The 26,480-nt window shown below is 41.8% G+C and overlaps 1 protein-coding gene across 1 annotated transcript in view; it reads left to right on the top strand.

Moving 5' to 3' along the window:
- Nucleotides 1-15,763, top strand: part of SNCA (synuclein alpha) — a 103,691-nt gene extending 87,928 nt beyond the window's left edge. The window contains exons 5-6 of the mRNA XM_073340686.1: nt 10,627-10,716; nt 15,160-15,763. Coding sequence (XP_073196787.1) covers nt 10,627-10,716; nt 15,160-15,192 — 123 coding nt within the window. The 3' untranslated portion in view covers nt 15,193-15,763. The remainder of the gene's footprint in view (nt 1-10,626; nt 10,717-15,159) is intronic.
- The last annotated feature ends 10,717 nt before the right edge of the window (nt 15,764-26,480 follow it).

Below are 26,480 nucleotides of genomic sequence, written 5' to 3'. Positions count from 1 at the left end.
TCATTCTGGGTCAATTCAATATTAATCTCTGTCTGCTTGAGTTGCTGAGGGAACCCATGATAGTTGTCGTTTGGCTGTCTTGTGCCCCCTTTTCTATGGAACAGAACCCTGATTCGAGTACATATCCCATGATGCACTATAGTCTCCCCTCTGGCTGAATTGATACAGTGCATCATAGGAGTCACATTACCACAGTACATCGTGGGAGATATAGTCCACCTGGGGAGCACAATCCGTAAAGCAGAATGGAGGCATGAGGGCACCCGGACTACACCTTCCATGAGGCACCACTGCATTTTGGGGGAACCCAGATTAACGCTGAACCAAGATAAAATTAAACATTTTGATTTAAGGAATGTTGGCACAAAATTATCTGAATTGGAATTTTTAGGAACCTTCTGTGAAAAGTTTGGCTATTATAACTCTTCATCTTGATTTGGGACAAAAATGAATCTGGAAATACTGGAATTTTCCATGTGATGGCTCATTATGTACCTGGGGCCATGTGTGCTCAAAAGAGCAGAGATGAGGGAATCTAATCACTTATTCTGACATTTAAACCTAGATACTTGTTCATAACCAAGGAATGAGGGAGCAGCACTTGCAAACAAACCTATAATACTGTAAACTTCTTGAGAATACTTTTACTTTATTTCTGAAAACTCAATTGACTAAAATGGGTTTATGATGAAAACCATTTTTCTATCCCTAAGTACTGCAGAGTAGTTGATACTTTCAATACTGTTACTGCCTGACTTATCACAGTGTTTGCCTTGTTTAATCTGAAGTAGGGCATGGGCACTGGGTTATCCTCAGACGAAAGACTCGTTTATATTTTTAAAATACCTGCCATTTGGCCTATTCCAAACTGGAGGGGGGGAACAACAGAAAAGGTGTAAAAAGCCTCTCATACGAAGACCACACTTGCATAAATCCAGAATCAGTTCATTGAGCTCAGCAGAATTATGCATCACTTTCTGCTATTGTAACTGAGATCAGAATCTAGCCTGGGAAAGACTATTCAATTATCAAAGCTACACCCTTCCAGTGCAGGGTGCAGGAGATAGGAGATACTAATCAGACACTCTATTCAATCTGAACCAAAAGAACAAACAAACAAAACATGTAAATAACAATAACATCTGTTTGTTGTGATTTATCTTTTGTCCCTTGTTTTATATTTAGATTGTAAACCCTTTAAGGGCAGGGCAGTCTTTTTTTTCTTATGTATAAGTACAGTGCCTAGTACAATTGGACCCCCTCTCTGACAGGGGACTACAGGCACTTTTACAATAAAATAATCTTCCAAAAAAAGGTCAGCATAAATGTCTCAGATATTTTTCATGAATGGCTCATAAGCATTAAATATGTCAGGTATAAAAATGACTTTGACATTGCCCTTTGCTCCCTCACTAATAAATACACCCTGGCTAATAAAGACTTCAGCATCAGAATACAACTATTACCTTGTAAATAGAAGCCAGTACTGTAATCACACATATTCAGATTGTGAATATGTGCTATTACAGTACTTTTTCATCATTCTTAATGGGAAGGAACATGCGTCAGGATTGGAAGAGTTAGTAAATTGTAACTTTGGGGGAGCTGCTGTAGTTACTGATATTACAAATTTAACTCATGTATTTTGTAAGCTGCTTTTGTTAATGAGTAGAGATGAGGTAACTTATTTCTGACTGAAATAACTTGCATTCAGTGCAGTTGCATTCCACTGAGACGTCTGAATACATTTATTAAGCTGACCCAGCTACCCACGTGGTGCTGTCATAAACGTGACAGGACAAGCAGATTGCTCCTTCTATTTTCCATTGGTAGCCGAGTATAAATAAAATCACTTTCTTTTCACCAAGAAAACACGAGAACGATGATGATTGATGATGATAATAATAATTATAACAACATAATATTAAAAGCTACGGTAAAAGCAAAATTTTCTTTCTAGTAAAGACTGGAAAATCTTTCAACAGAAAGTAAACATTAAGCACTTTCATTTGCTTCTTCATGGTGATAGGAGGTGAGTGAGAACTTCATTCCTATAGTTATTAGATTTTTAACAAGGCCTTTAGATTAACTTTACCAGGTTGACCAATACTTTGTGAAAATGGTGGTCACTGGGAACTTCCAGTTTGCCAGATTTCTCCCCCCACAATGTTATGTAGGGGGTACCAGACATTTTGCCCATCCCAAGAAAACAAAGTGGACTTCATAGTGATAATGCTATTGGGGACTTTGGGAAACCTTTACCCAGATTTTCTCAGCTGTAATCAAATACAATTGTAACTATTCCTGGATGTAGAATGTAGTTGGAATCAGTGATATGTAAATACACTGTATTACACTGTTACAGGGTGAAATTATGACTCCCTGCCCACTCACCTGCATGATTGTCGAAGTGATAAAATTAAATGGAACAGCCACCATTCTGCTGTGTGAGGGGGCCAGAAAGCAGAGAACCCTAAAAAGGAATATTATGCAGCTTCCTTTGCACTGCAGAACCATGCACAGTAGCAACCCCATACACAGAGGTGTGTAACTGGGCATGTAGGTAGGCTGGTTGGAGCAAGACCTGTGAGTCTTTTAACTGAGCAGATCCACTAGCCACAGATTCCCCCAAGGCAGGAGGAAGGGGTGGCAATATCCCATCATGGCCACTGTTGTCGGATGCCACCGGTGTGGTGCTCTGCTCTTGTTCGATGATGATAACAATCGGCTGCGTGCGTGTTCCCTCTGCATGCTGCCCCAGCTCTGCGCAGATTGCTAACACAGCAGACCCCAAGAGAACCCCCAATGACCACAGACTCTAGTAAGGTACGAAGGCAAGTCAGCCAGGTTTATTGTCGAAGAGAAACACCATCTCTAACTCCCCGATTCATATAACTTATATACGGTTTGTTGCTAGTCTCTATGTGCTCCCTGACAGTGGACTCAGCTCAGTCAGTGGTGGGACTTTCCACTGGCCCCTAAGCCGGACAAAGACACCACCCCAGGGATGCATTCTTATACACAGGAACAAACAAGTTACATAACACTCCTGACGTACTGAGGTGCAACCCCTCTATATAACAATGCACCACCCTTCTACACAGCTTGGTGCCACCTCTCACCTTGTACATGATGGTTCAAACAAAACAACTCTACCCATCATACTAGCCTTTTGCCCCTGTCCTTGTTATCTGTGTGGACGGTATAAGAATGTTCTTGTACCATTTGTGTATGGCTCTGGTATCTAATACACTTCAGATATACATTTGTGCAACAGCATATCTTTATGCAACATCAGCCCTTTCCTTGCCAGCTTCTGTGAGCAGGGCCTGCCTCTGGCTCACAGCTTAACTTTGCTTTATGTCAGCAAAGTCTTGACCATTACTTTAGCTCAGGCCTTTGGTCTCATACCAGGCCTCTGTCAGGGCCTCATCTTACTACAGCCACTACTACAACCTGGAAGCTTTAGCAGTAGCTATGGACAGTCTGTGTGGGTACTTTACATTCTGCCTCATACCTAGGTTAGGACTCTGGGCCTCCCCCTCATGTTTTAGACCACAGAGACTTGAAGGAGGCAATGCCCGTTTCACCCAAGTTGTTAACATTGTAGCCTTGTAGAAATGCCAAGGTTAGCTCACATTTCTGGTTACTTAGAGCTGGTGCTACAGGGCAAGACTGAGTCCTCGTGCTCTGCCTTTAACAGCATGCTTATCACAGCTTTACTTTTCTGTAAAATACCCTAATTTTAAAAAATTGTTTCTGTGCAAAAGAGCAAGCTTTTGTATTAAAAATAGATTGTCCTCAAGAATCCACGTATGTGAGCTTTTTAAGGCTTGTGATGCAAAGGTTTCCCTAAGGATTCAACTTTCTGTGTGTTTTCAAAACAGAAGAATGTTGATTTTTATTGGAAAATGTTCTGTGAGGAAGTTGCTGATAAGAGAACTGAAATATCAGAAGCGATTCCCTTTGATAAATGAATGGGGATATTAAAGTATTAGCTTCATCATGCAGATAGTAGGGAAATGATTTTACGCTCCAAGTAAAGCTGGTGCATTTATTTATATTATTATACTAAAATAAATAATGATCCTGGACATGCCTCTAATTATTGTAATGTTTTCAGGGCCATTGTTTTCTCTTCTAAAATCTTAATTGCAGAGGGAAGAGATGGCTTGGGCAGCGAGGCTGTCATTAACATGTGTGGTAACATGTAGAGCAGTGTTTCAGTGTAACCAATTAGAAATGTGACCTTGGGGAGCACCATTAGCGTTTTAACTAAATGCCAGTTCGGTTCAACTTGACCTCAGAATGGATACGTGTGGCATTTTGAGATGATGGTTACAAACGGACAACACTGATAACCCTTTCCCAGGCAGCCAGCTCTTTCATTTGTGTGGTATCGTGGGTATGTTTTTGCTTCTGTAAAAGTAAATTAAAGAGAGTGTGAGGTTTAAAGTAGAGTAACTTGGAGTCTTTAAATCATGATTTGAGGACTTCAGTAACCCAGCCAGAGGTTGTGTGTCAATTAGAGAATTGGGTGGGAGAGGTTCTGTGGCCTGCGATGTGTGGATTAGATGGTCTCGTCTGGCCTTAAAGTCTGAGTCATGAGGCATTAATGTTGTTCTGAATGCCGCTTTGTGCTCAGTTTCACCAGCTCTGTTGGTTTCCTGGGCTGGGAGCTATAAAGGAATTTTCCTTCCTCTGAAAGAATTTCCCACTGGGCTAGCGGGAAATTTGGTCTCTTTTTAAACATTCTGTCCATCATAATCCAGATGGGCATTTCAGGTCTGTGATAAAGATACTTAGCAGACAAGCAGCTCATGAGCTGTGAAACCCTCCTTAAAACTCTGTTGACAAACCATTCACTTCATCTTTATTAATGGTGTTGGCAATTTAAGTTGCCTTCCGATGAAGTGAGCTGTAGCTCACGAAAGCTCATGCTCAAATAAATTGGTTAGTCTCTAAGGTGCCACAAGTCCTCCTTTCCTTCTGTTGTCCTGTTACAGATAACTTTAGCCTGCACGCCGCCTTTCTTGTGCAGCCTCAAGAACAATTACAGCCACAATTTTACTTGGCAGATGGATTACGAGCTTTACTACCCTTTAATGATAGGGAAGGCAGAAATGAATTTTCTGACTCTGAATAAAAGAGTGCGGTAGTTGGGAAATATAGGCCCGAAATACTAAAGTGCTGGATGAGGCGTTAAATAACACCTTTTAAATTATTCATTGCAAGAACACCCTTTGAGCTGCTTCAATCAAATTCAACCTAGGCCACTTGCTGGGGAGCAGTCAGTGGCAGCTCTGCCTTCAGGGTAGCTGTGGGCTGGGGCATTGCCCTGCTCAGAAAAGCAACAATAATTAAAAGACCTTGAAAAAGGTTTAAAAGTTAGAGTCTAAATTTTCAAAGTGATGTGTGATTTTGGGGGCCTCCGTCTTTGGGTGCCCTGACTGACACCTGAAAGGGGCCCAATTTTTCAGAACAATGCTTTGAAAATCAGGTGTCAGTTGGGAACCCAAAATCATTAGTCACTTTTGAAAATGCCAGGCTAAATAAAGATACCAATAATATGGTTCGTAAAATGTCCAGTAACAGTTTCTAGGATTGTGGTGCAGTGGCTCTAATACACCAGGTTGTACACATCAGTTGGAGTCCCTATACAGTGCTGTTGCGGAGGGCAACACAGACGAAGCATTAGAAACTCTCTCTTCAGTTTAGGCAGGCACAGCTAGAGACCTGCATGGAACATTGAGAAGTGCCCAGGATTAACCTACATCTGTTGTGCCGCAAACAGCTGGTAGGAGCAGGGGGGTTGATCACAAAAGTCCTGAAGGGGGCATACACTTTCAGACCGAATATTTTATATCTGGGGTGGGCAATTTGTCCCTGGCACGATTTTTCTAACTGGCATATTTGATGGAGATGGCTGCTTAGTAACTGGAAGGAGAGGACAGCGAACTGTGCAGGGAGACCCCCCTGCCACACTCACAGTCTGGGGAAGCTGGGATGAGGGTGGTGCCTTCTGTCAGCTGTGCCATTTGGCCTTGGGGGAGAAACTAGCCAGAAACTCCAGCTGGTAGGATCAGAAGCAACCAACGCAGGGAACTTCGGACGTTCAGAGAACTGTCAACAGTTTTGGCTGGTCTTTTTCTGTCCTGTGCTGCCCTCATAGTCTCTTCACCTCAGCTTCCCATAATATTTGCTCCTCTTACCCTCTTCTCCCCTGTCCTGCCCACCCCCTTTCCCTTCAGTGTTCTTTCTCCCTTCACTTTTCTTTCCGTTTAGCTTATCCCCTCTTAGCTAAACCCCTCACCAAATATATATATCATGGAACTGATGTGCATTTGCTGCCACGACAGAGTTCACTCTCTGTGTTTTCTCTCTTTCTCCATCCTGTGTCTGTCTTGTCTATTTAGACTTTGTCTACACAGGAACTTCATTAGCAAAACCTTTGTCGTTCAGGGCTATGAAAAAAAAAACACACACACACACACACACACACACACCCCGCCCCCCCGAATGACAAAAGTTTTACCAATGAAAAGCGCTCTCCTACCAACAAAGCTGCTGCTGCTCGTGGTGGGGTGGAAGATTTTTGTCCGCAGGAGAGCTTAGACAAAGCCTTCGAGCATAAGGCCTTTGAAACAGGGACTGTCTGCTAATCTGTTTGTACATTGCCCCATTCTTGGTTGGTCCTTAGACACTAGGGTAGTAAACAGGATTAATAATAATGAAAATAACTTACACACAGAGGGTATGAAAGTGGGGGCCTTGGTCATGCTGTTCTTGCAATACAGGGCTCCACGCTGAGCACAGGAGATCTGATGCCTTGAGCTTGTAGGCAGTGATGTGAGAATATGGTGCAAAGAGGAAGAGAAATTAAAGTTGAGAGAACAAAGAAGACCCACAGAGTTTCATTTTAAGGATACATGCTGCTAAAGTTTGTATGACAATGAAATGCGTTAAGAATTCTATTGTAAAACGTGTGTCATTTGGAAGTGTTGTGTAGAGTTTTAGATACGTGACTCTCTTAAATCACAAAAGCGTGTGCTGCTAAACCCCATGCAGCACCGCAGCACTTTGATACTGTGTTCCTTTATTTCAAATAATTATAGGAAGAAAATTAATTATGAATTGAATAATAGATTATTTGAAATTAGTAAAAAGAAAAGGAGTACTTGTGGCACCTTAGAGACTAAATTGGTTAGTCTCTAAGGTGCCACAAGTACTCCTTTTCTTTTTGCGAATACAGACTAACACGGCTGTTACTCTGAAACCTTTGAAATTAGTGTGTTGGATTCTTAAGTGCACCAGAATGTTGCATTTCTCATGTTACACTTTAAAGAATTCCCAGGTAACATGCCCCCATTGGGTTCACTCCTGCTGTTTGGGTTACTGTGCCCAGTTAGACTCATCTTTGCTGACAATGAAGTTTAAAGTCCTATGCCTAGTTTCAGTTCCCTTTATGCATCTGTTCCAAGCAGCTGTGACAAACATGGGTATGGGGAGAAGGGGAAATCTCAGAGCCCAGATCTCGGAGTATTCGTGCCACCCTCCTTGTACCCAATGCTAATTTAGAGTTAAGATCTCTATCAAAAGACATTGAGAGAGAGAGAGAGATGAATCATGACGATAGGATACCGGGATATAGTGCCACTCATTTAATACATTAGTTCCAGAGGCAGCATTTCAGGGCCCGTTAGTCTCTAATCTGTATGAACCTGGGAAGATGTGTGTTTTGGTTTTAAATATAATTGGTTTTCCAGATTTTATCTGCAGCATGTATTGGCGTTAGCATGGCTGTCATATAAATCCTAGGCTATCAGTAATTGTCCCTTTAGATTGGTCCATGGGGTTTTATTTTTACATTAAACTCCATGCTGCAAGTCTAGAAATTGACTGAAAATACTTTTAAGTCAATTTCCTCTAAAGTCTATGTGAACTGATTTGATATCTATTTCAGGTTTATCAACAAGTGTAAATCAGCATAGCTGCATTGATTTAACAAGAACTATTTTACACCAGCTAAGATCTGGCTCTTCATATCAACCTCATTGTTATGTATTTTCAAATTAGGACCAATTTCTACAGTCCTTGCTCAGGCAAAACTCCAAATGAAAACCGATAAGAGTTTTGCTTGAGCAAGAACTATGGGATTTGGCCCATATAGAATATGCATTCCTGGGAATATTCACTCTCTTTTAATTTATTGTAGATACTAAATAATAATATTTTCAATTATAGGGTTAGAATCCAACGCCTTTGAGATTGAGTTGCATCCATAAAAGGAGAGATTAATAAGACTGGGACTTTTCAGCTTGGAGAAGAGATGATTAAAGGGGGATATGACAGAGGTCAAGAAAATAAATAAGGAAATGTTATTTACCCCTTCTCATAATACAAGAACTAGGGGTCACCAAATTAATAGGCAGTAGATTTAAAACAAGCAAAAGGAAGTATTTCTTCAGACAACACAAAGTCAACCTGTGGAACTCTCTGCCAGAGGATGTTGTGAAGGCCAAGACTAACAGGGTTCAAAAATGAACTAGATACATTCATGGAGGATAGGTCCATCAATGGGTATTAGCCAGGATGGGCACGGATGGTGTCCCTAACCTCTGTTTGCCAGAAGTTGGGAATGGACCATAGGGGATGGATCACTTGATGATTACCTGTTCTGTTCATTCCCTCTGAAGCACCTGGCATTGGTCGCTGTCAGAAGACAGGATACTGGGCTAGATAGACGTTTGGTCTGACCCAGTATGGACATTCTTATGTTCTACTAATTCTAATGGAACTACTCATGGAGTAAGATTCTATTTAATATGCGTAAGAATATTAGAATCTGGTCCATAGTATCCTTAATTTTGTTCCATGTTCTAAAATTGAAAAAACCCCACAGTGCTGTGTATTTTGATATATGTCTTCCTTCTGACCAGATTGTTTCTATGTTTGCATGTACTGTGAACATGTTAGAACTGTTGTTAAGTGATGCTCATGTAAATAGGACTGGTTCATCAGTCTATACTATAATAGACTCATAGACATTAAGGTCAGAAGGGACCATTATGATCATCTAGTCTGACCTCCTGCACAGTGCAGACCACAGAATCTAACCCACCCACTCCTGCAATAAACCTCTCACCTATGTCTGAGCAATTGACGTCCTCAAATTGTGGTTTAAAGACTTCAAGGTGCAGAGAATCCTCCAGCAACTGGCCCGTGCCCCACACTGCAGAGGAAGGCAAAAAAACCCCAGGGCCTCTTCCAATCTGTCCTGGAGGAAAATTCCTTCCTGACCCCAAATATGGCGATAATCTTACTGGAATAGCCATTTGCCTTATTTTTATCCTAAAGCCTCCCCTACTCTCGTGGCCCAATCCTGCAAATGTTGAAGCACATGAATAGTTTTACTCCCACAAATAGCTACACGGAAGTCAATGGGACTACTCGATTGACTAAAGTTATTCATAGGCAAAAGTGTTTCCAGGATTGGGCCCTTCCAGTGTAATCCTCAAAACAGCCTAATTTACTTGCTAATTTTGAGGTAGGTAAGTCCCCATGGTACTGGAAAGTTTCTCAGGGTAACTCCAGAAGCTGACACTGATGTCATTCCCATGAGGTGAGGGGTTTCTGGACACATTCCTGCGGGTGGAGGAGTATTGGGGAAGGCAGGGGTGAAGTCGCAACCCTCCAGCAATACAGGGGAATTCAGCAGTTCTTGTGGTATCTGCCATCACAGGTGCTGACTTTTGTCTTTGCTGGTGTGTGCATCTCTCCACCCGCTCCCACTGATGCTAGGGGCTTTGGGGGGAAGATGCCAAGTGGGGCTAGGGCATGGGCGGGGCCTCAGGGAAGAAGCAGAGCGTGGGCAGAGCCTCGTGGAGAAGAGGTTGAGCGGGGTTGGGGCCTTGGGGCAGAGCGCAGGTGGACTGGGGGCACGGCCCGGGCTCCAGGGTCTACAAAGAAGTAATCCAGAGCTGCAGGTGCTGAGTACCCCCTATATTTTTTTCGATCGGTGCTTGAGCCCCAAAGCACCCACAGAGTCAGTGCCTATGCGTGCCATGGTCATATGTTTGGAGAGTCAATGCCACCTTTAACTTGGCATCATGACTCTTTAATCTTTAATAAGATGTGCTGCCATTGGGTCCTGGACTGCTCTGTACTTACGACCAAACCTGGATAGAGGGCACAGAATTTGTAGACATGAATTACAAGGACAACATTAATTCCCATGGGGATTGTCTAAGGTCACTCCATGGGGCTGCCTGGAGATGATGCCACCTAGAGCTCCACCACCAACTGTCCAGGTCCCCTAGCCAAAATATCCCCACAAGCTGAACAGTATTCATAAAGGGACAGCTGGATGCTAACATGGAAGGGTGATGCTGCACTGGCTCCTCTTCCCCAGTCTCTGACAGTCTGGGATCCACTGTTTTGGGATTTCCACAGTTTTTGTTCTCCTGTTGTCAAGCAGCAGAGGGGATGATATGGCCCTTTGCCTTCACTAACCAACTACTCTCTCCTTAATGGAAAAAATAATACTGATATAGACATATTTTTCAAGGTGAATCGTAAAGGAACCCATGACCGCCTGTTGCTTTTCTCTCCTGTTTTAAACATTAGAATGAAGAAGGAATCTCGCAGGAAGGAATGATGGATAATACAGATATGCCAGTGGACCCAGATAATGAGGCTTATGAAATGCCTCCTGAGGTAACTCTTCCTTTGCTGTGCTCTCTGAATGTATGTGGCTAATGGACATCTGAGCATTTAGCACAGGGACTTTATGCCAAAGTGATCCAGGTGCAGAAATGTGATGATCATGATGATGATGACACTTACATGAATGCACAGAGGGTTGCTTCCCCTCTGTGGGTGCCCAGTGGTTGAGAGGTTGCAAAGATGAGGCAGATCCATGACTCTAACCCCCTTCACCCCAGGCTGTGGAGCTGGCCAGCCATTCAGGGGTATATGAAGCTGCAGTATAGTAGCAGACATGCAGCCTCTGTGACTAGGATCTCAAGAAGTCTGAATGCATCCCTAAGGCAGCACACCCACCTGGGGCTCCACACCACCCATTGATTTGAGCCCAAATGGCACAATCAAGCCCCAGGAGAGGAGATTTGCATCAGATTCACGCTTGGCTGTAGGACTCTGTGCATAAGTGCTCTGTTATGTAATTAATAAGTAATAGTGAATCAGTACTCTTTCTCAAAAAGAAAAGGAGTACTCGTGGCACCTTAGAGACTAACCAATTTATTTGAGCATAAGCTTTTGTGAGCTACAGCTCACTTCATCGGATGCATCATGAAAGCTCATGCTCAAATAAATTGGTTAGTCTCTAAGGTGCCACAAGTCCTCCTTTTCTTTTTGCGAATACAGATTAACACGGCTGCTACTCTGAAACCTCTCAAAACACAGTGTTACATTATTAAATATTTTCCTTGCAGTAATGCTATTTGAGAGAACAATTATACTTACACATGCATGTGCGTGCACGTACACACACACACACATTCTAGAATAATCCACAATAAATTCCCTTTTTCTTGTATTTGATAAGAGATGGGAGGAAATGATACCTTTGTCAATGTATGAGTTCAAGAAAAAAAAACCACATGTCTGTTCAGTGTCTTCTTTCAACAGTTTCCTAGTTTTGTGAATAACATTTTATAATATGCAGCAAATCACTGTTGCTCACTTTTGCTCAAGAAAGTGCAATCAAGAAAGTAAAATCTTTGTTCTCATAGTTTCCTTCCACTAATGCTGAATTACTTTGGTCCTACTATATACAATATTACTGCCATGCATGGGGTACCACCATGAGTAATCAGACTGGTTGTTTCACAGAATTTCCATGCATGGGCTTGATCATGAAAGGCCTGGAGCATCTAGGGTCTGATCCAGCAAAGTACTTAGACATATAATTAACTTTAAGCACTTGAGTAATTGGAATCAATGGGGCTACTCGTATGCTTATAATTAAGCATATGCTTAAGTGATTTATTGGGTCACTGTGAGTATCTGCAACTCCCACTGCATTGCAGAGTGCAATAGGAATTTCAGGTACCCAGGACCTCGAAAGGTCATAGAATATGAGGGTTGGAAGGGACCTCAAAGCAGGACCAATCCCCAACTAAATCATCCCAGCCAGGGCTTTGTCAAGCCTGACCTTAAAAACTTCTAAGGAAGGAGATTCCACCACCTCCCTAGGTAACGAATTCCAGTGTTTCACCACCCTCCTAGTGAAAAAGTTTTTCCTAATATCCAACCTAAACCTCCCCCACTGCAACTTGAGACAATTACTCCTCGTTCTGTCATCTGCTACCACTGAGAACAGTCAAGATCGATCCTCTTTGGAACCCCCTTTCAGGTAGTTGAAAGCAGCTATCAAATCCCCCCTCATTCTTTTCTTCTGCAGACTAAACAATCCCAGTTCCCTTAGCCTCTCCTCATAAGTCATGTGTTCCAGTCCCCTCATCATTTTTGTTGCCCTCCACTGGACTCTTTCCAATTTTTCCACATTCTTCTTGTAGTGTGGGGCCCAAAACTGGACACAGTACTCCAGATGAGGACTCACCAATGTCAAATAGAGGGGAACGATCACGTCCCTCGATCTGCTGGCAATGCCCCTACTTATACATCCCAAAATGCCATTGGCCTTCTTGGCAACAAGAGCAAACTGTTGATTCATATCCAGCTTCTTGTCCACTGTCACCCCTAGGTCTTTTTCTGAAGAACTGCTGCCGAGCCATTCAGTCCCTAGTCTGTAGCGGTGCATGGGATTCTTCCGTCCTAAGTGCAGGACTCTGCACTTGTCCTTGTTGAACCTCATCAGATTTCTTTTGGCCCAATCCTCTAATTTGTCGAGGGCCCACTGTATCCTATCCCTACCCTCCAGCATATCTACCTCTCCTCCCAGTTTAGTGTCATCTGCAAACTTGCTGAGGGTGCAATCCACACCATTCTCCAGATCATTTATGAAGATATTGAACAAAACCGGCCCGAGGACTGACCCTTGGGGCACTCCACTTGATACCGGCTGCCAACTAGACATGGAGCCATTGATCACTACCCATTGATCCTGACAATCTAGCCAGCTTTCTATCTACCTTATAGTCCATTCATCCAGCCCATACTTCTTTAACTTGCTGGCAAGAATACTGTGGGAGACTGTGTGAAAAGCTTTGCTAAAGTCAAGGAACAACACGTCCACTGCTTTCCCCTCATCCACAGAGCCAGTTATCTCATCATAGAAGGCAATTGGATTAGTCAGGCATGACTTGCCCTTGGTGAATCCATGCTGACTGTTCCTGATCACTTTCCTCTCCTCCAAGTGCTTCAGAATTGATTCTGGCAGGCCTGTAGTTCCCAGGATCCTCCTCCTTCCTTTTTTTAAAGATGGGCACTACATTAGCCTTTTTCCAGTCGTCCGGGACTTCCCCCGATCGCCATGAGTTTTCAAAGATAATGGCCAATGGCTCTGCAATCACATCCGCCAACTCCTTTAGCACTCTCCGATGCAGCGCATCCAGCCCCATAGACTTGTGCTCGTCCAGCTTTTCTAAATAGTCCCGAACCACTTCTTTCTCCACAGAGGGCTGGTCACCTCCTCCCCATGCTGTGCTGCCCAGTGCAGTAGTCTGGGAGCTGACCTTGTTCGTGACGACAGAGGCAAAAAAAGCATTGAGTACATTAGCTTTTTCCACATCCTCTGTCACTAGGTTGCCTCCCTCATTCAGTAAGAGGCTCACACTTTCCTTGACTTTCTTCTTGTTGCTAACACTTCTTGTTACTCTTAACATCTCTTGCTAGCTGCAACTCCAGATGTGATTTGGCCTTCCTGATTTCACTCCTGCATGCCCGAGCAATATTTTTATACTCATCCCTGGTCATTTGTCCAATCTTCCACTTCTTGTAAGCTTCTTTTTTGTGTTTAAGATCAGCAAGGATTTCACTGTTAAGCCAAGCTGGTTGCCTGCCATATTTACTATTTTTTCTACACATCAGGATGGTTTGTCCCTGTAACCTCAAAAAGGATTCTTTAAATTACAGCCAACTCTCTTGGACTCCTTTCTCCCTCATAGTAACAGCCGTGTTAGTCTATATTCGCAAAAAGAAAAGGAGTACTTCTGTGCCACAAGTACTCCTTTTCTTTTTCCCCCTCATGTTATTCTCCCAGGGGATCCTGCCCATCAGTTCCCTGAGGGAGTCAAAGTCTGCTTTTCTGAAGTCCAGGGTCTGTATTCTGCTGCTCTCCTTTCTTCCCTGTGTCAGGATCCTGAACATCCTGTGTCATGCCCAATTACTGTAACTGGATATATCTTGGTAAAGGAATAATAATTTTAAGTCCACAAATGTAGTAATTGCCACTAAGAGCCTGATCCAATTCCCACTGAAGTCAGTGGAAAGTCTCCCATTTAGCTCAGTACAAATTGGATCAGGTCCCAAATGAATATGAAAGATATGGCTGAAAATAGTTAATTCACTATTGATTGTGAAAATATTTTAAGCGTACAGTCTATTTAGCTGCCATGACATTTCAGGCGTATAGCTTTTCACAGTAAACTTTTTTAAAGCAGTTTTCTGTCCTAGGTACTGATCCTTCCAATACAAACTCATGTACGTAATTTGTAAGCATATGAATTATCCCATTGATTTCAGTGAGACTACTCCATTAATTTAAAGTAAAGTGCACACCTAAATGCTTTCCTAGATCAAGGATTAAGATTGATGATATGTTGCCACTGAAATGAGCGTCAGTGAAGCTTTTCCTTCAATAAATTACAGGAATACATAAGGATGGCTTATGCACATGTTATACACAGAAATGTGATTTTTCTCTTTGCCCATTAGTTCTCTTGGGAATTCTCTGGATATCAAAAGCTGTAAGTAATCTTAGCCATTGATACGTAAGGTGAATGGCAAATTAATCTCACGGGAAGTCTAATTAATCTGTAAATACCTTTCTCTTGTAAATTAAGTATTTGGAAAACATGTTAAAGTAATGCCAACCAAATAAAGATAAATAGCCAGATTGTGTTCTAAATAAAATCAGTGGCCTTTTCTCCATGGACTCCAATGGGAATAGAATTGGGCCTAAAATGAGATTTTTCCCTTAATGTTTCCAATTTTGATTTTTGCTCTCCTCAATAGGAAGAGTATCAAGATTATGAACCTGAAGCATGAAAATGTCTTCCCTCTTTCTGTCTTCTGAAATCTACTAACAAAGATGTCCTGTCCTGTACAAGTGCTGAGTTCCAATGTGCCCAGTTGTAAATTTTTTTTTTATTATTATTTTTATTACAGTTTTTAACAGTGTATTCTGAAGTCTTCTATCAGCAATGATTCGAGTGTCTGGGTCTGCACCCAGCTTTCATTTCAGTGATTCCCTCCCACTGAAATGAAACAACAGGGTGGCAGGGGCATTGTCGTGCTGTGGATATTGTGGCTTCAAGTTTTAAAAGTATAAAAAAAACATTAAAAAACCACCTAAGTGTCTATTACTTATTTCTAAAGCTGTACATGTTTTCTTGCTAGATTGTCAGTAGCTTGGTATTGTTTCTGATACAAGGATTTTTTTTGTTTCATATTATTGCTCTGTCTCGGGGTTAACTTATTGTGAGAATTGCTTATACATATTATATATATATAAAGTAATTGAGCATGAACTATGCACCTATAAATATTAACAACATTTTTATTGTCTTGTGATGTGTTTTATTAATGTATGTCTGTAAATAACGGTGTTCAACTGCAGCAAATAAAATGTAATTCACTAAAAAATGAACTTTCATATTGGTGGTGATTTACAGCACACTCTTTCCTTTCTAAGAGTATATGTTAAATAATTCAGGATAAGTATCTCATTGTGAAGGAGTTGCAGCGAAAAAAAAATTACACTCGGAGCAGTATAAAAGATGGGAGGATGAATTATACACCAGCTGAAGATATGGCCCTCTATGTTTGTGGGTGTGGTTTATTCAATAAAAGTTTACAAAATAGATGTTTTGACAGTGACAATAAATTCAGTCATAAAGAATCAAGAAACAAAAGAGGTCGTCAACAATGAAATGCAGCAGTTTATCAGGAAATTGTAAGAACCTATGAAGAATCATCATCTCGAGGTAGTTAAAATACCAAGATATGGAGAAACCAGCTGAGTGATGGATTGGTTGCACTGTATTTGTGTCAGGTAAAATTTGACTATAATTTGTTTTCCCAAAAATAGACCCATTGTGTGGTTACTGTTTTACAGCACTGAATTTTAGTTCTTAATTAAAGCTAAGTATCTCTCTATTCACTGTGCTGACTGGATACATTTCTCTGGAGTGGGATATGTAGATATAAAGAGACATTTCAATTCTTTCCCTTGTTATTCAGGCTACTCTTTTATCCTTGGATTCAAGTTTCACCTCTAACCTGCACGACAGTACTTTTTTAATCTACATTTTTATGATGCATATTGTCACAAGTAGGATTTTTACCTTTCCTCAGACCCTCTCTTTTCAATAAAACCTTGCTCGTATATAATGCTTTTCATGTGTAGATCTTAATGCAGGTAAATATCATTATCCCCATTTTGCAGATGAGGAGACTGGCACAGAAAGGTGATGTGACTTGCCCAAGGTCACAGAGTAGGTCAGTAGCAGAGTTAAAAATAGAACCCAAGTCTCCTGAGTCCTGATCCAGTGTCCTATCTGCCAGGCAACACTAATCATTTCTCTGGCATTGGCATGCCCAGAATTGAACGTAAAATTCCTGGCATGGTCTCACTAGAATTGTGTGCAGGGAGACTTGATGTGAGGTCTCTGCAGTCAAAAAAAAAACCAACAAAACCCCAACAAAAAAAAAAAAAACAACACGGGCATTTTGGTTTCATTTTGCATTGCAACCTTACATTTAATTTCCTCTCTGCTATCACTCCTAGATCTCTTTTACCAGTGCTGCATTGCTAAATAAATGTTTGAAATGAGAGAGAGCTGGAATAGAGGACTTTTTTTAAAATGGCATTAAAATTTTTTCTCAATCATTTTTCATCTACAGTAATATTCTTTACTGAAACCTCAGAATTTAAAAGTCAGAAAAAGTAATAATTTAGCTCCTGGTCTGCAGCTCACAAATGTCAATTTGTGGGATGGGGTTTACTCAACTGTCTTCACTGGGCTTTGGCTCAGGACCTAAATCATACTCAAAATGTTTAATAAAATCTCTTATTTATCCACTGGATCAGGGATTCCCAGACATATTCATAGTATGAACTGCAACACAATAGAGTATCTTAGACTAGACACCTACATTCCCATTGAAAGTCCTTTTTCCTTCCCATTAGCCATTGCATAACATCGGCAGGGCAACTACAGCAATTGCGTCAATGGAAAATTGATATCAGAAGAATGTTTAATGTAAATTTTATAATTATGAATGTCGATTTAAGCTCCTTTAATTGTGGTTTGGCAGATGGAAGCGAATGAGAAGATCCAGCACCATGGAGCCATGCTGACAAACACATACTCCATGGCCCACCAATGGGCAACAGTTTGAGAACGGTTGCACTTGGGCTGAGATTGACAAAGCTACCTTGGGGAATCAGATGCCTAATTCCGTAGAAAGCTTTGAAAATGTCATACATTTCTGAGTGTCTTCTCTTTCCTGCACCTCAGATATGGGGTAGTCTTAGTTTTTCTGAGTCAGGAAATCAAAGTGAATTATTGAGGGAAGATATGCCCAGCTGTTGGGAGCCATAGGACAGGATCGTGAAAAATACGAACTATATAAATTCATCCCTGAGATGGGCCAGACCACGGTGCCTCTCAGACTTAATTCTTTTCTTTCTAGGGTAACGTCAGCAAATCATTCATGGTATAACAACATTTTTAATGTACTACAGGGGATATCTTTGGTTCATGTACCTCTTGAAAACATGCTCTCAGATGGCCTGAAAGGCCCATAACTTCTCACTGTTGCGATGGCAACACAGTGTGATCCAGTCATATAGCACTGTGCTGCATTTTAATTAGCTTCCTCTCGGGCTGCCTTACCGTCTTTTTCAGGTACGCTAAATGCCAATTTGTCTTATTTCCTGCAGTGCAATGAAAACAAATGTGTGGGCTGCAAATGTCAGAACTGAGTTAGACCTTGGTAAAGCGAGATCTAAACAAATATTACTGTAACATCATCTTAAAAACAGTCTGCCCTGTATATTTTTAAAAAAGGCAGTACAATTGTGATACTGTTTGCTTAAGCGATGTCTGCTGGCGAACAGTGTACAGTTTAAAGTGAGTAGAAAGTAAAAGCTCTTTTCCTTGACTTAGGAGTCTGATTTCCAGGTTATCAAGGGAACTGAAAGCAATACTCTATCCTCCGATTAAATAATCAATAACTAATCTCTCCATATTCCATTTTTCTAGGGAAAACAGTGTGATGCTTTTTCCCTATTTTGACCGCCTTAATTGCTGTTTTAATGACTCCAAAATATCTGTAAATCATGGCGTCATTAAGATTTGCTCTACATGCTTTTGATGCAATGGTTTTGAGAAAACTGTATTTGCCAAAGGGAAAAATGCAAGAAATGACCATCGCAAAATAACCAACTGAGACTTCAGCCAGAACATTCCCTCTAGACATTAATATGAGGTTAGAGTAAATTGTACGCTATCTGGAAAAATAACTTGCATAGGATTAACACTCCTCAGGATGTACTTGTGTCAAGGTTTCTCCCCCACTCTGAACTCTAGGGTACAGATGTGGGGACCTGCATGAAAAACCTCCTAAGCTTATCTTTACCAGCTTAGGTCAAAACTTCCCCAAGGTACAAAATATTCCACCCGTTGTCCTTGGACTGGCCGCTACCACCACCAAACTAATAATGGTTACTGGGGAAGAGCTGTTTGGACACGTCCTTCCCCCCAAAATACTTCCCAAAACCTTGCACCCCACTTCCTGGACAAGGTTTGGTAAAAAGCCTCACCAATTTGCCTAGGTGACTACAGACCCAGACCCTTGGATCTTCAGAACAATGAACAATCCTCCCAACACTTGCACCCCCCCTTTCCTGGGAAATGTTGGATAAAAAGCCTCACCAATTTGCATAGGTGACCACAGACCCAAACCCTTGGATCTGAGAACAATGAAAAAGCATTCAGTTTTCTTACCAGAAGACTTTTAATAAAAATAGAAGTAAATAGAAATAAAGAAATCCCCCCTGTAAAATCAGGATGGTAGATATCTTACAGGGTAATTAGATTCAAAAACATAGAGAACCCCTCTAGGCAAAACCTTAAGTTACAAAAAAGATACACAGACAGAAATAGTTATTCTATTCAGCACAATCCTTTTCTCAGCCATTTAAAGAAATCATAATCTAACATATACCTAGCTAGATTACTTACTAAAAGTTCTAAGACTCCATTCCTGGTCTATCTCCGGCAGAAACCAGCATATAGACAGACACACAGACCCTTTGTTTCTCTCCCTCCTCCCAGCTTTTGAAAGTATCTTGTCTCCTCATTGGTCATTTTGGTCAGGTGCCAGCGAGGTTACCTTTAGCTTCTTAACCCTTTACAGGTGAGAGGAGCTTTTCCCTGGCCAGGAGGGATTTCAAAGGGGTTTACCCTTCCCTTTATATTTATGACAACTTGTTTTCCTCACTGGGACATGCATGTGCTTTCCTGGGGTTCTTTGCTCCTTGACTCACCTCCACATTGCATTTTCCTATCTTTCACTCTTTCGCTCTGGCAAACCTGATAGCAAACCCAGAAGTTTCCTGACAAGCAGGGAAACACTTTGGGTTATGTTCATCCCTGGCTTAACCACAGCGATGAATGGAGCCCAATGACTTGGATATCAAAGTGTAATTCTCAAATACAGAGCATCAAGAATGGAGGCTACTGCCGCCAAAGGCTTTGCTAAGTGCTACTTGCTGAGTTGCTGGAGCCCATCTTGAAGTGCAGTTGTGGACAGTATCTTGGTCTTGCCGACAGGTATCCATAAAATATTTATGCATCACACAATGTTATCTGGGTACTCTGGGACCTGATCCAAAGCCCAGTTACAGTCAAAACTCCCGTGGACTTCAACGGCCTTTGAAATGGGCCTCATCTGAGTGACTTCTATAGCACCCATAACATGATACCTAAGCTCTTCTCAGGCAAAGCAAATCAACATGGTGAGGTCCCAGTGGATTTCAAAAGAGTTTTCCTGGTCTTCTCTCCATTCTGGTAAGGCAGGAACTGTTGGGGGGGATTTTTTTTGTTTTGTTTTTTAGATACCATTTGTCTAGGTCGTATCTTCATCAATCGTGGAATGTTTTGGCAGGGCTGAGACTGAAGCCTATGACTTTAGGGAATTTTAAGTCAAAATGTGTGGTATGAGTCATCGTTCCAGCCTCTTTTATATTGACCAGTTGGCCCACTGCTGAGGGAATATGCCAGGGACCTGATTCAAAGTCAATGGGAGGTTTTCCATTGAATTCAGTGGGCTTTGGATCAGACCCAAATTCTTCCCCCTTTAGAATGCAGAGGGAAAGTGCGGATGGTAGAAGTTCAGTACATCAGGCTCCTTAAAGGGAGCCAGCCCTGATGGTGGGGCCAGCTCTTCAGCTGATGCACATTGGCACAACATCATGGACTTCAGTTGACCTGCACCCATTTACACCAGCTAAGGCTCAGTGTGAGCTACGTTTAGCATGACAAAACCTCTTCCATCTGCATGGAACCTGCTGCTGCTAGAACGTGGGAGGATCAATCCTTTCAGCACTGTAAATGTCATTCCCAGATGTACCATAACTCAGATGTAGAGCTGGAAAGCACAGCAAGGAACTTTTTGCCCTATACTGCTTTATGTGCCTGAAGAGAACAGCTTCATCCCCAAAGAAGGCAGCCCTAAGTGGCTGCTTAAGAAAATGGATATCATTGGGTGAATTTTCAATAATCCACTCCTTTTCTTTTTCTTCCACTCTAAAATATAATGTGAGATGAAGGGTCATCTTTTGGTTAAAGCACTGAACTGGGACTCAGGAAATCTGGGTTTGATTGCCGGCTCTGACAGACTGCTGGGTGACCTTGGGCAAGTCCTCTGGCCCTCAGTTTCCATCTATAATATGGAGTTAATACTTCCTTTGTGTATCTTGTCTAATTAGAGTCTAAGTTCTCCAGGGCAAGGACAATCTCACTCTGTGTCGGTTTGTCAAATGTCTAGCTCGATAGAGCTCTGATCTCAAATGGAGCTCTCTATGCTACTGTAATACAAATAAAAAATAAATATATGCCCAAGATGTGAGTCACATGTTAAAAGATTGAATGCTGCTCTCATTTATACTGCTGTGAATCAGGCCTAAGTACATTAATTTCAACAGTCACTCCTGAATTACCAGTACAATCGAGAAGATTTAGCCTTTAATAGCTCCATGTTTGTTTCTTCGCAGTGTTTGTCCTATTCTTAATCTGTATTTGATGGTTCACTTTTTTTAAAATTTAGTTACTTCAATATAAAGAAGGGGTGCAACCATCACACACTCAGAATGAGCATTTTTAAACTGCTTAAAATCAGCCATAAGCCTTTTGGCAACAAGCCTGACGTTCGTTGTATAATTCAAAAAAGGGCTTCTTTGATCTAAAAAAAATCTAGCAGATGGAGAAGCAGCAGGCAGAGCCACAGAAGAGATTGCCAGAAGGTAATTAACGAGATAGGTATCAGCAGACCCAGTTTCCTATCGTGTTAAGGGAGGTTCTTTAGAAACGGATTCTTCAGTGGAAACACAAAGGTGGACTTTGTCCTTTCCATGAACGTTAAAACCTATCTATATGCCAGACTCTAGAAACAGCCAGTATCTGTGCAGTATATTTCTCTGGAAAGGGAGTGAGAATGATGCCTGGTTTGTTTGGTCTGTCTTATCCATAGGAGATTTATTTGAAAAAGAGCATGGCATCTACTCATTTCCATTACTTGCATAAGATCTTTGCTAAAGGATATGTTGTCGATTGGCAGTACTGACCTCATTAATAATGTTGGAATATTCTGACACTTCTGCCCTCAATTTCTCTTCCATTCTTTTCCCTCTCCTCACTGCCCAGTTTCCTTTTCACTGGAATGCATTGGTCCAGGTGAAGTGCTCTAAAATATTGTGAGGAGGCTGTAGCAGGGTCTGGAGAGCCCATGAGGGAACAGGCAAGGAGACAGCTATCTCTCTGAGCAGAGCAAAGCAAAGACCACAGCTCATGCCCTCCTCCAAAACCACGGAGGATCCCATGGCTGCACAAATGCTATACGTGGGGTGGTAGGATCTAAGAACTACACAGCACAATTGCATCGCAGAAGCTGTATTTTACAGGGATTTGAGTGGGGTCAATATGGGTATTAGGAAGGCAAAGGAGGAGGTTAGAGTGTCCAAGATTGGAGATAAGAGCCTGGGCAAGATCTCTGTCAGGGCAGGGAAAAAAGGATAGGTGCCCCCCTCCTTACACTGCACTAACTCCCTGTGTCCATTACCTGGGGGAGGCACATGGCTCTGTACCACTTAGCAATTCCCCTAGACACATGTAATCCCCAAGCAGCCACTTAAACTCAATGTAGGGATGTTTGCTCAACCAGAGCACTGCAAAGTAGCCTTTGTATACCAGAGTATTTGCTCTATTATTTTCCGTTTCTTTCTCTATTTTCCCTCTCCCCACCAGCTCTCTGCACAACATGAACAGACCGCAAAAGTATATTTGAGAGAATATGACAGGTTACATATACACACTCTATATCAGTAGCACTGAAGAGGACTGTATAATGCAAATATGAATACAATGCTGTATTGTCCAACTTGTTTTATTCATACACAATGAAATGATAAACCACCTAAAATATTTAAAAACCAAAATGGATGGTCAGCAAATGTTAGCATTTGGTAAGATTTAATCTACCATCCAGTGAAGCCACCCTTAAGTCATCCTGATGATCAGTGTTAGACAAATACTTGCAAGTAGCAACCCTAACTCAAAAGACAAAACCTTTATGTTGAACTGCTGGGGGTAAATTTTGTTTGTTTATGGTGCAAGTGTAAAGAACAGTCGTTTATAAATGCTATGTAATGAGGTCAAAATAAAATCTTATCTCACTTCCCTAAGTGGCAATTTTAACTGGCAGGGGAGATGTGGCAATTTCTTCGAGGCACTTTTGCATCTTGAAGACCCGCTACTCAGTTTGCACTGGGGCTATGTAACAAAACCGAAATAAACAAAAGCTCAACTTTTCATTTATCACCTAAAAACACCCTGATCAAGTATTGCACAAAAAGCATCACATTTCATCTGAATAACTGGATGTTCTTAGGTGTGAATGAAATGAAGATAAATTCAACAACCTTTAATTTTCTTTTTCATTCTCAGTCTTATGAAAACCCAGCAAAATCTCAGGCTGTTATGTGTGTGAGATAGGTGGTGATCTTGCAGTGCAGAAAATGGAAAGAGTTCCTTTTCCAATATATTAATGCATTTCTTGGACAGATGGGTTTCTTCACTGCAGACACCTGGTTTCCTCCCCCACCCCACTCCCATTATATTTGAGTTCTTTAGTGTCTACATGTTTATAATTTTGGTTTATTGTTGGGTGCACCAGCTGGAGAGTTGCAGGAACTTTTTGAAAACATGGTTGTGCAGAGTTCATGAAGTCTGGAAGTATTACTTCTCTGATTTTCAGAAATGTTCTATATGTTAGTAAGTATGTGTCCAGTAACACACACAGTTTTAAATATCTTCATGAGGACAAACCCTCTGGAAAAGTTGTCTGTCTTCCTAATTGTCCTTCTTTTATCTTTTCCCATGAGATTGTTGCATGCTTTTCAGAGCACTCTATTTTTACAGGTAGGTCAGGTCCTAAACATTTCTGTAGTGACATACTTGTGTGTGTGTTTACAGATACGTTCAACCCAGTGGACATCAACTACCATTATGTATGATGTTTGCAGTAATTATAGTAATTGTGGTATTTCTTAGAATGTGGAATTGTCACAAATATTTAACGCAATAAATGTTTAGGTTTAGGGAGTGTTTTGCCAATATAACTGCACCGACAGTCGGTGCATGGCTATGATGGTCAGGGATCACCTCTCTTCCCATCCCTGACTGACAGTGATGACAGCAAAAGTTTGCAGTGTAGATATGGCTTTGTGCACAGAGTAGCCTTTGACTTTCATGAGGCTTTGACTTTTTGAGCATGACTTTCAATGGGACTTAAGGTACCAAATCTCTAGGTGTATGTTTACCCTTCAGGTTGAGGTGTGATTGCAGCACAGCTAAAATAGAAACATAGACACAGCAGCACGGCCTGTATAAGCACAGCAAGGATCCCAGGTATGGTCATGCATGGCTAGTTCATGCTGAAGCCCATGCCATGGCATCTGCACTGCTATCTTTCGTGTGGGAATGTTGGGCTAGCACAGTTAGCGTTTAGGGTATGTCTACACTGCAATCAGGTGATTGCAGTACATGTAGACACACTCAACCTAGATTTAGTATAGCTAGCTTGGGTATGGATCGCAGTGCACCTGTGGCAGCTTGGGCGTGGGCTGTAGAAGTCTGCCTAGAATCTTGGGTAATTACCTGGGCAGCTAGCCCATGCTGAAGTATGTGCTGCTGTGACTTCACTGCTATATTAGTATCTGGGCTAGCTAGAATAAGCTACCTCAGCTATGTCTCCACGTGCTGCAATTACAGCCCCTGATTGCAGTGCAACTATAGCCTGAGTCCCTTTTGCAAAATATTCACACGCTTTTTCATATTATAGCTGCTCCTGAAGTTCCTATTTGTGACAGCCATGAAAGGATTAACTTGCGAAAGACAGCTCTTTGAAGTCGTTTGATACAGCATTGTACCCTAATCAACCAGCCAGTGCAAGTTAGTGCTGATGAAACCAGAGTGAGGCTGATTGCTCCTTTATGGGAGATGGGTAAAGCTGAAGAAGGGAACTTGGGGTTGGCTGACCAGAGAGGAGGAAGGGTGAGGGGGTTGTGATGTGTGGAAAGCAGGGAGAAAGTGTACCTCACTTTTGGCAACTTGCTTTGTTTGTGGTCTGTCGTTAGCTGGTTGTCTTATCTTTTAGATTGTAAGTGCTAGGCAGGAACTATCTTCAATTCTGTGACTATGTAATACCTAGCACTATGGGGCATTTAGGCATGGCTGGAATATAAAGGATAAATAATGAGAATGATACATGGTGGTTCTCAGGTGGAGTTTCACCAGGTAGGTGTATTGTCACTAGATACCCTGCTGGAGGATGTTGTGGATGGAGTTTTGTAGGGGACCAGAACTCTCTCTCCCGCTCCTGCAGTGTGGTTAAGCAATTCTTAAACTGTTATTTGTCTCATGTGCCTCCAGGCTCCTAATTACTGTGTCTGTAAACAAAAAGCAGGTGTTGCAACCCTACATAAGATGTAAATTTACTTAATTGCAGAAACGTTTATCATCACTGAAGGCAAGTTACCTGAAATGCCTCCCTTTCATTGCTGCATTTCCAGAGGCAGCTTTCCTCTACTGACTAGCAGAGGCTCATCCTCCAGAAAACATGCTGACATACCACAAGGTTGTTCCCGGCCCTGATCAGGTGTGCAAAGATGGGAAGAGGGCACAATGAACTCTCTCTCAGACACACTCCTATGCATGGGCTGGAACAATGACAGCCCTGAACCGAAGTCTGTGTGAGGCCTGCACAGACTCCTTTGGCCAATAAAATGAGGTGGACAGAGGAGAATACATGCTGCATTGTTACAAAGGGTTGCAGAGCTGCCGTGGATTCTAGAGCCCTGGGAGGCATTGTGTTTCCTTGAGTGCCTGCAGTAGTGGTATACCCATGCACTGCCCCCAAGGCAGGACTGGCCTGGATAGGTTGACTCCTTAGTGGGCTTTAGGTCAAGGGACTGGTGGCAGCTATAGGACATTTTAAAACAATTGGTAAGTTCAGCTTCTGCTCCAACATAGCTTCGTTAGATGACAAACAGCCTCGTACAACCTTGTTTGCTGAATCTGGAGCTGGACAATTTCAGAATCTACCATTTACTCAGTGTCACTATGGACAAGTCATCTCACCTCTGACTGTTTTCCCCCTGTGAAACGGGGATGGTAACACTCGTTAAGTGCTCTGACATCAACAAATAAAAGTATCATTTTTGTTGGTATTGAAGCAGGACCTAAGTGGGTGTTTAGGCCGATCTGCCTATTCGCATTCCTAGACTCTTTGCACTTGGGAGGAAGGGAGCAATAAAGAACTGGGTACAGATGTTTTGCTGTTTCCATGGTTTGCCTTTTTTTAAAAATCCGTTCACACTTTTCATACTTTTTTTAAAACTAAAGTTGAATGGCTATACTCCTTAAGGAAAGCACAAAAAATATGTGGAATGAAAGAAGAGGACTAAGTAAAGTCAACTGAGCTTGCAACTGCCAAATTTAAAGAGCAAGACAACACGCTGAGCTATGTTATGTAGGTGTTTTGTTGATGGA

The sequence above is a fragment of the Lepidochelys kempii genome, chromosome 4 (genome assembly GCF_965140265.1).
Source record: "Lepidochelys kempii isolate rLepKem1 chromosome 4, rLepKem1.hap2, whole genome shotgun sequence".
NCBI lineage: Eukaryota > Metazoa > Chordata > Testudines > Cheloniidae > Lepidochelys > Lepidochelys kempii.
This window is presented reverse-complemented; position numbering and strand designations above follow the sequence as displayed.